Source organism: Rhinolophus hipposideros (genome assembly GCF_964194185.1).
Source record: "Rhinolophus hipposideros genome assembly, chromosome: 6".
In the NCBI taxonomy this organism is placed as follows: Eukaryota; Metazoa; Chordata; class Mammalia; order Chiroptera; family Rhinolophidae; genus Rhinolophus; species Rhinolophus hipposideros.
Window position 1 is genome coordinate 71,958,606 of NC_138052.1, and position 14,942 is coordinate 71,973,547.

Below are 14,942 nucleotides of genomic sequence, written 5' to 3' on the forward strand. Positions count from 1 at the left end.
ACCACAGAATGTTTGGCCACTCTGGAGCCTGTGGGTCTGATGTTCTTTCCCAAGCCCTGACACGCATCTATGAAGGAGTCAGGTGGCCCACTCTGCCTGATAAGGTGACTTGCTGGAGTTCAGTCTCTACTCTGATACAAGATGGGGCCCACCAGAGCACCCTACATCAAGGGAAATAAGTGTTCTGACGCAGTGGGAGTAACTATGACTGTTTCATTTTTATCCAAAACAATGAATAACAACAACTTGGGAATTAAGCATAGTTAATAGGTTTAAATAGAAGAAAATTTAAGTTGCCTTATTCCAGGCAAGAATCAGATGTTCTTTCCTGCTTTTCAAGTTTTGAGTGTTTGGTGAAGGATCCTATGATTTGAAGAAGGCAGAAAAGGCTTGGGATGAGACCCCATCTAGTAAGGGTCATCTCTGAAACGGCCGGATTATCTGGTGGGAATGCTATCTCCTTGCTAAAAGCCTGTGGTTAGATTAATGCTGGCGTTTGAAAATCTGCTCAGGCCTGATGGTGGGCAGCCAGGGAAGGAATGTGTTTTCTGTTTATCTCTTTAGTGACAGAAATGTTCATCATAGAAAGCTCCTGAGTTCCCAGTTTCAGGAGGGCCTGGAAGTTGTGCAGTTTGTAGTCGTGATTGTACACACCAGCTCCAAAATGATGAAAAAGAATCAGGCCTGTATTCACAGCCAGTTGCCTGTGTTGGTGGATGATTTAGTCAGTTTCTTCGGCTTGATAACAGGGGTAGATCTTCCCACATTGTTCATAGAGGAACTTTTACCACCCCCATTGCTTTATCTTCCAGGAATGCAGTTGGAGTTGTGTCTCTTACTTGACAGCTTGGACCTCAGTAAATTACCAGGGTCTTGACCCAAGAGATGGAGAAGTCTTAAGCGATTTTTCAGCCTCCTATCTAAAAATGTGTTTACATTTCTTGAACTCTGGCTGACTGATTCATTCTCTTGGTGTTACAAGAACTTTCCCTATGCCTTAGAATTTATAAGTTTCATTTCTAAGAGACCCATGGTTCCTTTCAAGCCACAGTGAAGTGAACCTCGTCACAACACAATTCTGCTGGGCTGGATTGGTCCAGAGGCCGAGCAGCTATGCGACAAGCTCAAGTGAGGCTAACAGGAGGCAGTGTGATGAAGGGGAGAAAGTACAAGATGCTAAGAGATCTGATCTTGCGCTATTTCAAGGTATGGCCCTGAGCCAATCATACAATACCATTCTCTGGGCCTCAGTTTCCCCAGCTGTTTTCAATTTTTTAAAAAATGTTTTAAATCTATGCAGAAGTTATTTTCAAACAAGATAGAAGAGGACAGCTGAGAAACAACAGAAAAGGAAAGGTCAGCCCACAAGGAATCAATAGAGGCTTCAGGTCAAAGAGACAAAGATGCAGAATCACACATGGCCATAGACTCTAAAAAGAGCTACTTATGAGTAGCAAGTATGGAAAGGACTTTTTGTTGGACACTGGTCCCACACGAGAGACTAAAATCCTTGTCAGAGGAGCCATGTGCCTGGCTAAAACTGTTCCTTAAATAAACATTCTTTAATAAACATTAATTTTACTTTGTTAGGGGAGAAAAAAAATAAAATAAATCCTATCCTTTTGCAGCTTGGCATTTACGTCAGGCAGTCTTGAGCTCAAATCCTTACTAAAACCCTCACAACCTTGGGTAGGTTATTTTACCTTCTGAGCCTCAGTTTCCACACCTGTGCAGAGCAGTGATAAACAGTATAACCGTGGAGGCCGAGTTGTGTGGATTAAACACCAACAGTATCTTTGCAGCCCCTGCTTCATGGTGAGCTCCATGATTTCCATTAGTCCTCACCTGCTCTACACCCGGCTCCACCTCCCGGCACCACCGCCACCACCACCCTACCCTGCTAGCCCTACTTTGGTGTCATGTTTCCATCTCTCCTGTAGCCCCTACACATTATGAGGGAAAAGAGAAGTCTGCTCTCTCTATCTGGAAGGTTGCAGAAGCATTTTCCTGCTTCAGTGAAGTATGATCATACAAAATTTATATTCAACAGCATCAGCAGATTTTTTCCATCAATATTTCCTTTTTAATTTCAGCTTTATTTGAATTTTAGTAGCACAAAGAATTTATTTTTTTTTCCTTTTAGGGAGCAACCAAAACAAGAAAATAGAAATTTGAATATAAGGTCTTACTACTATATGTAACATGGTGTTTAGATTGTGCGAGTAGAGGTTACGGGTATTATTTGTTGAGTAAATATGAATGCCATAGTTGTATGTGTGTTTATAATCTTACACAAATGAACTAGGTATGTATGTATATGGTATATATAAAAATTCATGAGACCTAGATCTGACAACCTTGATCTCTTTCTCTTTAATTTCTACCATAGCAAACACTGAATCTGGAACCAATCTTCAAATGAATCTTAATGAAACCTCACCTTTGACCCAAAAGCAAGAGAAGCAGGTACTGACTTTGAATAAGCATTTGATGTGGAGTCAGAATTTTTGGGTTCTTGCCCTGGCTTGCTGTGTGACCCTGGGTGAGATTCTTCACCTCTCTGGGCCTTGATTTCCCTCAATAAAATGAGGCAAAAGGACTAGAAAGTCACAGAGGTTTCTTAACTCATAGACTTAGAATGTTTTGTCTGGCTCTTCGTTGGTGAATGAGTTGAATAGGCCTTTCCCTGACTTCTGCAAAGTCATAAAGGGAACAAGGAACACAGAAAGGTATCACCCATTGAGGCTGCAGGCACTAAGACTTTGCAGCAATGGGCCCATTTTTTCCACTCCAATTCTTATTTCTAATGGGGCGGGGGGAGGTGGTGGAAATATGTCCCGCTGCCCACACAAGAACGCAGGATATGGTCAGGCCAAAAAGGAACAACAGAACCATAGATAGGGAGTCATACCACTATATTCTCACTGGTAGCTGGTCGAGACACAAAAGCAAACACCCGCCAGTACCCCAATGAGGGGTCTTCCTACACCCCAGTCTCGCTGGCAGCCCAGCGAGACACAGGAAGTAGGATCCACATGATCCGCAATCCACCATCCACGTTTGCTAACCCCACTTGCTAGCCACCATCCGCAGTCCTCTTTTCTACCAGCCAACCAACCTCCTTGCTAACTGCAACCTGGGCTTGCTAGCTTAGCCACAGCAGTTATATTAGTGGCTAATGGCTAACCGGTAACAGCTGATGGCCACCCAGCCACAGCGGATGGCCATCTGATTACAGCTGATGGCCATCTAATAACCGAGCCAGCACCTTTCCACGTGAGGCCGAGAGCCTGGAAACTGCTCTCTGGGACTCTGTCCCCACAAATACCAATCAAGAAAGAAATGCAAGGATACCATGAAGAAAGGAGAAAAATGCTTTGGCTGGATGGGTTAGGAATATCTATAAGTGGTTCAAAAACATATGTTTACAAATATTTTGTTTGTTTCTTCATTAGAAGCTTTGAGGCTGGAACTGTTCAAATTCTCTTTTAGAGAGACAACTCAAGGGAATTCCTAGAGCTGCACCAGGGTTCTCAAAGAAATGAAGCAGAAGCAGCACAGTTGAAGGGCATTCTCAGGTCTCTCTCTACCGTGTGACAACCTGGGAGATCTCTATTTCTCCCTTATCTCCAACTTCCTGCCACAGCCTGGCTTTCTCCTCTTTCCTCACACTCATTAAAAACAATAATAATAAAAGTAGTTTTGTTTTCATCTGTGTACCTAGCTGGGTTCTGTGGAAGGACCTGAACTCTCACTGTTAGAACCCCAGGTCTGGGTCAGGCCTCAGCTGAGGTAAAACACAGCTGAGACATCACTTCCTGCTACTAAGGAACTACAGAACCAACGTTTGCTTTTTTTTTTACATGCCCACTTTGAAAACGGTTTTTATAAGGGATCTAGAAGCTTGTCTTTTTTTAAGAGAGTCTATGACTAAGGAAAATATAATATGCTATATTTTAATAATTCCCCAACTCCAAAGGCCTTGCCAATACCTTATGTACCCTAAACACACTCCAAATTCACACAGCTCCATAGCTATATTTCAGGAGAACTAACATCACCTGCAAAAAAAGAGTGGCTCCGTCACATCAAATTAAGTCCTAGACTGAATTATTAACCTTGCAGTCAGAAAGAGAACACCAGACCAAGGGTCTTAAATTCTAATCCTGGGTTCCCCTGTGAAGCTGTGGCAAACAAGCTTACTCTGAGAACTTCACGTGCCTCCTTTATGAAAGGAGAGAGGCTGTTCCCACCAGAACCTGTAGGTTTGTTCAAGTCACAGTAGTTTTATTTTCTTTAGAAGTAGCCCCCAAAAGGAAAGCCATTTAAGGAAACATCTAGAGAGCCCCACCAGCCCCCACACAGAGAAAACGGGTGGGATGGGGGAGATGGAGGTATCTTCCTTGCCTCCCCCACCCCCTTACTTCTTGAGGCTAATGGCCTTTTATTAAATTAATCACTGACTTCAATTTTAACTACTTCTTCAACCTACACCATGTAAATGACTAATTTCATGTTTACTATAAAGCATCTGGAAAGGATTTAGACACAAATCTCTGCGCAGCAGATTTGTTACCTACCTTGATGGGCCATTGGCAAATCCAGTGGACTCCTTCCACTGTCACCTTCCCACTCTGAAACAGCCTAGGATAGCACACAAAATTGATCTTTATCAACATCAGCAGTTTCTGCTCTTCCTTTCTGTCAATTCCCCACTGACTCCCCTCCTCTCTCCTTTCATTGGGGTCTGACCATATTAGGAGTTCAGTCACATGAAATATTTTCACTTTTTTCTATCACTGTGCTAGCTGCGAGAGGTGGGGGGAACCCAAAGGTGCAATATTTTGGCATCACCATGCTTTAAGGAGAAGTCACAGACCTCGATTTGGAAAACGGTTTCTGACGGGTGGATAAGAGGGAAAGCCAGACGGTGCTTTGCAGACGTGACTTGAGTTTATGGATTTACCCTGTTCCGGAAGCTGCCTCCGGATGCCCCCTACTGGTTGGATTGTAAAACCTCTGCTGTGCGTTTCCTAAGCGGTGTCTGCGCTGTGGAAGGGACCAGAAAGGATTAGGGCTCCTGCTGCCAACGCACAGGTGGCAAATCGTGGGACTAGCTCCTGAGGCACCCCTTCTACACCTGGTCGAGGAGCAGGCCTCGGAGGTAGATCCATAAATAGAAATGAAGGTAGCAGCTGACATCAACCACTTCCTAGGAGATGGAGGAGGGGGCTGAGTCGGGGGTAGAGGGGGAAGACAACTACAAGGCGAAATGTGGAGATGAAAAGAGCAATGAAAAAAGAAAAAGGAGACAAGCGAACACGTTTCAACTCCGAGCTCCCGGTTCCTCTTTCAAATGAACTGCTTCCCCACTGTGAACTGAATCAAGTATTTATGAAGGTATTTTTTTTGCATATTAATAATAGCTTCTATGGAGCCTTGCGAGTTCCGAAGTCCTAAAGGTATGGTGCCCTTTTATAATGCGGGTCCTTCAAACTCCTCATTGAATATGATATTCTCCTACACAGTTATTTGCCTTTCTGCCTGTGGCTCCTCCTAAGGCCTTTCATTTGATTAAGGGAAATTCGATCCTAGAATAACCGTCAAGCCCAAGTACTGCTCTTACCGCGGTTCTGACATCAATCGCCAAGGAAGCGTTTCCTCTTCCCCAGGGCCCTTCCTTGTAGAGGCTGCAGGTTAGGTGAGGTGACCAGCCCCTAAAAAGAGTATTAAAACTGTAAATGAAAATTCTAGGACGAAACGTTCATATATCTGTGCTGTGGGGGACAAAAGGAAAACTTTTGTTTAAAAGTTTAAAAATAATTGCACTGACTACAACAGCATTACTATGTACACGCAGTAAAGATCACATTCAATTTTAAAAGAAAAACATTGAGAACCAGTTAGAAAAATAAGCAAAAGCATAAACAATTCAGATAAAAAATAATAGTAATAGAAAACCTGTAGGAGAAAATATTCCTTCTGAGTAGCAATTTAAATGCAAATTGAGACAAACTAGAGATACTATTTTATATTTGAGATGTGTGTCTCCTCTCACTTTTTTAAACGGTAACACCCAGAACTGCCGAGGTTAAGTACCGCCGAGTTTATACACTTCTGGTGGATTGTAATTTGTTTCAATCCATTTGTAAAGCAAAATGACAATATGACTTGTGAGATATGAAAAATATTCACACCCATTGATTCAGTATTTCTGACTTCTGGGAATTTATTCAAAGGAAATTCAGCAGAGGAAAAAAAAATGTGAGTAAAGATGTCCATTGCAGCATTGTCTATATAATAGAGAAAAATTGGAAAGAACCTCAGAGTCCAATATCAGAGAAATGTCAATTATGACATACCCCCTGTGACGGATGTCATTCAGACATTAAAAAATGATGCTTGTTCAGACTAGAAACTGTGATTTAATACTAACAGATTACACAGTGTTTCTCAACCTCAACACCACTGACCTTTGGGGCCAGATATTCTTTGTCGTGGGGGGCTTTCTTCTCCACTGTCTGATGTTGAGCAGCATCTTTAGCCTCTACCCACTGAATGCCAGGAGCACACCCCACTCAACCCCAGTTTTAACAATCAAAAAATGTCTCCAGACCTTACCATATATCTCCTGGAGGGCAAAATCACCCCCAAAATGAGAACCACCAAGTTAATTTTAAAAGTGGACATCAAAGTGACGTCAACTATGACTGCAATATGTTAAAAAAATCGTGTACCTATTAGGAAAAGACTTGCAAATAATACATGCAAAAATGTACAGTCATGCTAGTTTGAAATTAGGGATGAGTTGAATTTTTTTGTTTTAATTTTGCCTTCCTGGTTTTTCTTTTTTTTTTTTTTTTTGGAAATGTTCCCTGTAAGAAGGTAAAACAGATTATGAGGATACCTGATTTTATTCATGGTTTAAAATGATCTCGGGGTCACAGTAAACAACAAGTATTCAGCAAGCTAAACAAGGGTCAACACCACAGCGCCATTACTTTTTAACTACTGTTTGTAAAAATTATTTAACATTAATTAGGTTTTTATTAGATTGTTGGATAGGGCTATCAGAATTCTCCTTTTTTAGGATCTCAGTCCCCTTCAGCATTTTATCCCTCTGATCCTAGACCTTTGGGAACAATGAATTTGCCTGTTTGTCTGAAACGTTTGGCTGTCAAAGTATGAAACTCTCTTGTCCATCCAGATCCATCTAAGCTTGGGACAAGAGAGGCTCTGAGCCCACTGGCTTATAGAGCTGTCAGGGCAGAGGGGTTGTCAGTAAAGAGTATCAAAGAACAAGCTCAAACCTTAATTAGATTTCCCGAGAATCGTTGCATCTCTTTGTTTAAAATAAGAAAGAAACCATCTCCCCAGTTTTCACATTGTCAGGTCCCTCTCTTTGTTAGGGAGAGCAAACATCCTTTTTCACTTGCTTTATCTTGGGTTTTGTTTTGTTGCTTTGTAGGGATTAGAACTTTGGTTGTGTCCTAAAAATCCTGTTAAACTGGGTTTATGTCCCTTTTTCCCATTTCACAAAGCCACTTCTATTTTCACCCATGTTGTCTCTTGACTTCAGGTTTCATGAGTTTATGACATTATAAATTCATATTTGATTTTATGTGTCCTAAATTTACCTCTTTTGGATTTCAAAGAGTAGCCTGTAATTCTAGCACTCTGGGATTTGGGTTGAATAAACCTGTGTTTACCCCATCTGTTTCCTTGGTGGTTTCACAGATGGTGTTCATATCCCCTTTCAGCCTTCCTCTTTCAGGACAAAGGAAAAACACACACACACCTGTAGACACACTAAGTTTTTGTACAAGGGTACAAAGATAACCTTTTGTTTCAGTATCCTTCTGAGCTATATCCTGCCTTCTGTTGAACTTTTGGGCTGTTATCTAAAAGAACAAGCTACTACTCTCTTTAAAGACAGGCTTTCTTTCTTATTTTTTAATTGCCTTATTTGCCTCTGTATCCCATTTATATGGCACAATTCCTGGCACATGGTAGCTACACAAGGTGCAGGGGGGCGGGAAGGGGAAGATGACAGATGAATATTTTGTTGCTATTAAGGTCCTGGGTAGCAAAAGCCCCTAATCTTCTAAATCAGATTCAGAGATTGTGCTTGTTTCATTTCAGTGAGAATGATATGGAAGTTCTGCTGATATTTTCCTAACAATTCATACAATGTCTAGGTACTTCCTGCTGTTGGTTGCCATAGTTTGGTATTTCACTCTCAGGAAACGCTTTGGGGTGTGTGTAGATTGAAGACGTCATTAGGCATCTTTCTTGGGGACCTTTTTGAGGGTGATAAGTAAGATTGGGCCTAGACTAATCCATCTAGAGAACTATTCTTCACTCCCCTCCCCCCTTTGTTTCTCATGTCTAAAGGCCTGGCACAGCATTTCCCCCAGCTCCAGGCTCCTTCCCTCTCCCTCCTCTCTCCCTGGTTTTGTAAATAGCTTTGGTTATAGAACTTTGCAAAGGCTTTTTGAAGATCTAAGCAAACTTCATCTTCTGGTTCAACCTTACTCACAGGATTACTTTGTCAGCCCAAAAACTCCAATGACAATTTAAGGATAATTTACTAAGAAGGGTTGTGGGGACAAAGCCCCCAAAAACAGTTTCCAGGCTCTCGGCCTCACATAGAAAGGTGCTGGCTAGGGTAGTAAATAGCCATCAACTGTGATCAGATGGCCATCAGCTGTGGCTAGTTGGCCGTCAGCTGTAACCCGTAAGCCATTGGCCACTAATATAACGGCTGTGGCTACGCTAGCAGAGAATGGGGGCTAGCAAGAACAGATTGCAGAGAGGTGGATGCCGCCGGCGAGAATATAGTGCTATGACTCCCCTACTTATGACTGGCCGTGGGTGTTCCTTTTTGGCCTTACCGTGTCCTGCGTTCTTGGGTGGGGAGTGGGAGCTGAGACCCTGCACGACAAGGGTTTGTTTTTAATTTCAAAAATCAAGAGTTGTATTTGTTGCATTTTCACTTTGACTATCGTTTGTTCCAGTAAGCCTGTGTGTATTGATCTGTTGGCTGCTAGTTTCAACCAGACCCATGATATGTGCCTAGTTACTTTTTTTCTTTTTCTTTTGTATTTTTATTATGGAAAAATTCAAACACCTGCAAAAGTAGAGAGAAGAGAATACATAATGAACTTCCATGTACCTATCATAAGTTTCAATAGTCATCTCCCCATTCTCTTGAGAGGGTCTTTTTCAACGATAAGAACAACCAATGTTTTTGAGGTTTACTATATGAAGGGTTTAGGATTATCTCCCTTAACCCTTACAACATCCCTGTGAAGCAGGTACAGTTATTATGTCCATTTTGTAAATGAGGAGACTGATGTCACAATAGACAAGGCCCCATTTAATAAGCGGCCTGCACTAGCCAAGAGGCCCACTGGTTTGGGAATCCCATAAAGCTGCACTGAGATCCCACCTTCTTCCATACTGTCCATGTGGTTATAGGCGGTTTATTTAATCACTCTGAGGCTCAATTTCCTCATCTGTAAAGGATAATAATATTTCCTTCATGGTGTCATGACAAGGATTAGATGAGACAACATATGGAAAGGGATTAGCACAGTGTTTGTCACTAGGCAATCCCAATAAATTATAATAGTAATTATTATTCTATTCCCCTGCCCTCTGCCTTAGAAACCATTATTGAACAAAACTTAGAGCTTGTATACAATCTAAGGGTTCAGACATGGAAAAAGAGAAGCTTGAAAGTCAGGACTATGAGCCAATCCCACCAACTGTTTCCCCCACCTCCTCTCCCCAACCCCCAAACGCAAACACCCCGCCCCCTCCAAATAGTCTCCATGCCGTCTGGAATTTAGTTTCACTGCTTGCAGTTCTGCCTATTAAAGATTCCTTTGGGTTTCTCATATCTCATTGTGAACTTTTCTTGAAAATTGTTTTCCGCCTTGCACCTAAAGGAGCGCAGCTAAAAGCAAGGGGGAGGTGAAGGGCAGGGAATTTTGGAGCTGGAAGCACTAGATCCAGCAGGGTCCCATCCCCCCCCACAGCACTTGGCTGCTGAGGAAAACTTAGAGGTCAGAGAACAAGAGGGCCCAGTGGAGGGGAAGGGGTCAGGAAAGAAAGGAAATGGACATCTTTTTTTCTCTGCTTCCAACCCTCTGCTGTCCCAGCATTGCCAGGTCTAGTTCAACTTCTTAGTCCAGCTAAATTGTGGGTTAGATAAGCTTTTGTGGGCCAGTGTGGGAATCAAAATACCATGAGTAACGTTTCTTTTTCTAGTGAAAATTGACTGATTTAAAATAACCTTTTCATAGTTGAATCAATTTGCAAATTGAGATTCACTATCTCTCAGTTGTCAGAAGGGAAAAGTCACATCAGAGCCAACATCACAAGGAAGTCCCACAGTTTGGGGTTAAAGTTTGGGGTTAAAAGGAACCAGGGACTTGTTCAGATTTCCCACTCTGCATACCATCACCTCCCATCTCCCAGTCTAAAATAGGATGTGTCTTCTCTCAAATACAGGCAAAGTTCCAGCCTGAATATAGCCAGATTCCCCCTCACAGAACGAGCTAGTTTCTACCTCCCCTGGGGCAGAAGACATCACTATTTTGGCTTAAAATTTTTCTCCTTTAGCTTCTGTGAAGCTAGATAAACAATGATTCTGTGGTGTCAACAAAGCACTTAATTAAACTGAGGACAATATCAATTAGAATTCACAGATAAGACTTATTTCCAGATAGTAGAAGCCCTGGACTTAAAGTGTCTTGGGTTCCCTTATACAAAAGCTCCATGAGGAAAACAGTGAGGTAGGGAAACTGAGGCACAGAAAGCTGAATGACAGCAAAAGTCACCAAATGAGTCCCTCACAAAAGCTAAGACCAGAGATTCTGGTGTTTTCTTCCTAGTCTGTTTGCTAGTTGTTGGGCTAATTTGCTAACCACAACTTCTATCAGGTCGAGGTGTAAAAAACGTGGACGGAGACCAAAATTCATGACAGGAGAGGAACAAAAAAGCTCTTCTCTGGCTTGCAACCAAATGGTGTCTCCACCATGTCTCCTTGTGGAGCCCTCTTAAAACTGTCCTCTCGGCCCATTTCACCAGCACGAAATTGCCCTTAGAACATAAAGAGAGGGCCATGATGTCAGGTGGCCACGGGAAGCATGATGAACCCAGGAGCATGTGAAACACTGGGCAGACTTGTGGTGGGTGGAACCACTTTGTGGTTTGGTGTCCTTTCTGCTCCTCAAAGAGGCCATGCAGGCAGGCGGGTTGTTGAATTGGGATCCTGCTGTTCCATCTGGCCTCCTGAAGACTAGAGGTCTCCTATGCCTTCAGGCTGGGGAAAGCTAGACAGAGACAAGGTCTCAGGGTGGGACCTGGGGGTAGCGAGGGAGGCTGGCCTTGCACAAACAAGGTCCTCTCCAAATCGATAGAGTATAAGAAACCCCTGGATCACTCAGATCCCTCGAGGCAGCCCAGTTGTAGGGAGCCCTGTAGAGTTCCATGCCCCACTCAGCCCCATCTGTATCCCCATTCCTACGGCCCATTTTTAGTTCCACAGGCTGCCATGGGCAAGAAATAACAGCCCAAGAAGGCCAAGCGCAGGGAAACTTCCCAGGCCCTTCAGCCCATAGCTCCTGGCAGGAGTGGCCCTTTCCAGGATTTGGCCCCCACCACCCAGCAGGGAATGTGGCTAGGGGGGTACTCAGAATCCCAGCTCTCCTTTCCCTCAACCTCCAGTAACTAAATCTCTCAGATCTGTCCATCCCCACTAAAATTCAGAGCCCCATCCCATCCCCCATCCCCCAGGGAGGTAGAAAGACAGATTCTCAGCCAAGTAGGGGGCCTAGTGGTCCAAAGGAGAGACTGACTCTTTGCCCTTTGTTTGTTCACAGGAGGGGACAAATGCCCTGTGTGCACAGAGTTTTGATGTGACAACTTGATAGACCACATGAGGGTTTCAGCAAAGGCCTCCCAACCCGCTCTCCATGCATTGAGATAATGGTGGGGTGTGTGCCCCAGCACATTTCAGATCTTGGCTACAAAGGCCCTCCTTCCTCTGTGTTCTTCCTCCAGATCAGCTTGCCCACAGGTTCCCAGAGACTCTTGGCAGCTTGCTCTCAGGCAGAATGAAGATGTGAGCTGAGTGGGAGGCAGTTAGACAGCAAGGGTTGCAGCCTCCTTAATGAGACACAATAGCTCTTTTTGGGGAACCCCAATTAGAAAGGAGAGAGAGAAGTGAAGAGGACAGACCCAAATCTGTGGTAGCTCTGTAGGACCCATGAGTGGAGATCTAGCTGATGGAGTTTAGAACCTCATTTCTCCCTTAAAGTAAGACTTTCTAATAACTCTAGAGCCAGCCCATGGTAGTGAACCTTCCAAATACGCAAGCTGAAATGAGGAGGAAAAAATATTGGGGAGAAGCGTTTCTCCTTCAGTTTGTAGCCCAAGATATTATAACCCAAGAGTAAGAAAGAAAGTGATATTTATTTAATGTAACGGACATCCTCTGTAAGTTTTGCTACTTTATATATGTGCGTGTATGGATATTTGTATACATCTGATAGCTCTCTTTTGTTCTGGCTTTCAACCAAATCACGTTATGTTTACATCAAGATAATAATCCTGGGTTTTCCATGGCTCAGTCTGTCGGAGTATAAGATTAGCTCTTGAATTCATTAAGTCATCTTCTTTTAAATGTCAGATCACGTTTTAAATGCCAAGTACTTACGCAACACCTTCTGTGCAATTCAAATCAGCTTTACCAAATTAACTCATTAATCTTTATTGTTTCATTTATTAAAGAGAAAGGTTTCCAGGTGTTTTTAGCAGAGCATAATATTAAAGTATTTACAGGTGAAGGAATGGGTTTTGATTTTTCTGCTAAACATTTCACCTTTCCATCAGTTTTGTGATCATTCCCACTAAAGTATACACATAAAAGAAACAAAAAAGCATCAGGCAACTCTTCTTTCTCCTCTTCCCCCATCTTCCTTCCCTTCTGTCTAACCATGGACTTTCATGTCCCTTCTGCACTTTCAGAGACCTTGACTCTTGTTCACTATTTGTTCTGCTGTCTTTGCTCTCAAAATAGTCCAAGAGCTGCAAGTGTCAATTATGATGGCTCTGTCACCCAGAAAGCAGAAGAGTGCCTCACAGGGTGATGGATGGAGCCCAGAAGGCTGGGGCAGAACAGGCCTAGAAATCAGGAATTCTATTTTCTATAATTCTATTTTCAAAAAATGCTTGCCTGGTTTTACCTCTAAATAATCAGATACACTGACTACTAAAGATAGATCCTTCCATAATTGGCTCCTTCACATCATACCCAGCCCTCTGCTCAAATGTCACCTCCTCAGAGATGTTTTCCCAGATCTCCCAAAGGTATGTCCCACCCTCTCCACATCAACCTTCATCCTATCACCATTTCATTGTCTTCATAGATTTTTTACTATCTAAAATCATCCTACTTATTTGTGTTTGTCTGACACATACAATATCACTCAATAAATATCAGTTTAATGACTAAATGAAAAACCACCCCAATGCATGGCTTTCTTTCCTGGATTCAACTTTCTGACTTTTTCTGCTCTACTCATTACCCCTCAGAATTCTCTTTACATATTTAATCTTGTCTTTCTTCTCATCTCCCAAACCCCTTTTCACTATCATTTACTTGTTAGAACGCTTGAGCATAATAAGCAAAAGTAGTACTTCTCATTCCAGTGACTATACAGCCTTCACAGAAAACATTTTATCAAGCTAAAATTGATGGCCCCTAAATATTAGGGAGAGGAGCCATACAGTCAAGAGAATTGTTTTATCAAAAGATTTATAGGTCAAGTGATTTGGAGGGACTTTTCTCAAATATGCTCAACTCCCCACTCTTCAATCTGAACCCCACATAAGGAGTTAAAGTAATTCCAGCCATTGGAACTGGTCTTGGCTATGCCTTTTGTCCTCTGGCCTAAAAAGAAAATGTCTGTTGAAGGTAATGGAGAAATTTCCCTCAAATCAATATTGTCTGATTTCTATTATTCCACTCAGTGATTCATGCGTGACTTTGGAAGCTAGAAAGCTTGAAAAGCTTTGTCTGATTCTAGTTTGGACCAAATGTTTCATTTGATCTAGAAATAGGGAGGGAGTCTCTCACTCAGAGAAGCTAATCAGATATATGGCTGAGATGACAGAAAATAAAATTGGATATGTATTTGTCCAGAAAAGACTTTATCTCTAGCCACGTTTCAAAACAAAGGAAAAGGGTGTGGGTGTTCATTGGAATGATGGTGGCTTGTGGGGACCCACCTACTGTTAATTCATCATTAATACTTGAAAGTAATATAAATGTTATGGGAGGGAGAGTTTATGACAGCTCAGAGAGTTAGTCTTCTAGAAAATATGGAAATGATCAAATCCACACCCAGGGTGATCTCATGGCACACGAATATATGTGACCCCAGCACATCAGCCCTGAAAAATAACAAATAACTTTTCTTCTTGGGTATGAGGAGCCAGTGCTACACAGAGGACAGGTCTCTGGAGGTCAACACGTACTTGCTGTAAAGATGTCTTCGTAGGCCCTCCGCATCTTACCTGAGTTGGGCCACGTGTAGCTTATGCCCCAGCGTGATTGTCACTCTTTTGTTCAGCATATATGTATCAGGTGTGTATTTACCCAGACCCTGTACCAGGCACTTCTGTTACAGGGGAACCGGACAGTCTGGTTCCTGCCCTCACAGAGCTTACAGTCTAGTGGGGAGGAGAGGTGGCTGCACAAGCACGAGCTTCATTGTGAGCAACGGTGGGAAGTGCTCAGTGCTCTGGGATGCCGTAGGGGGTCACAGATGAGCCAGACCTGACGGATGAGGAGGAGGTAGATGGCTAAACAGGAATCAGAAGAAAGGAGTGTGTTCCCAGGAGAAGGAAGGGCACGTGTGATGGCCTTG

General features: G+C 42.8%; 1 protein-coding gene across 1 annotated transcript in view; it reads left to right on the plus strand.

The window, feature by feature from the left end:
• Positions 1 to 14,942, plus strand: part of KIAA2012 — a 95,859-nt gene that overhangs the window by 47,932 nt on the left and 32,985 nt on the right. The window contains 1 exon segment of the mRNA XM_081051822.1: positions 2,390 to 2,466. Coding sequence (XP_080907948.1) covers positions 2,390 to 2,466 — 77 coding nt within the window.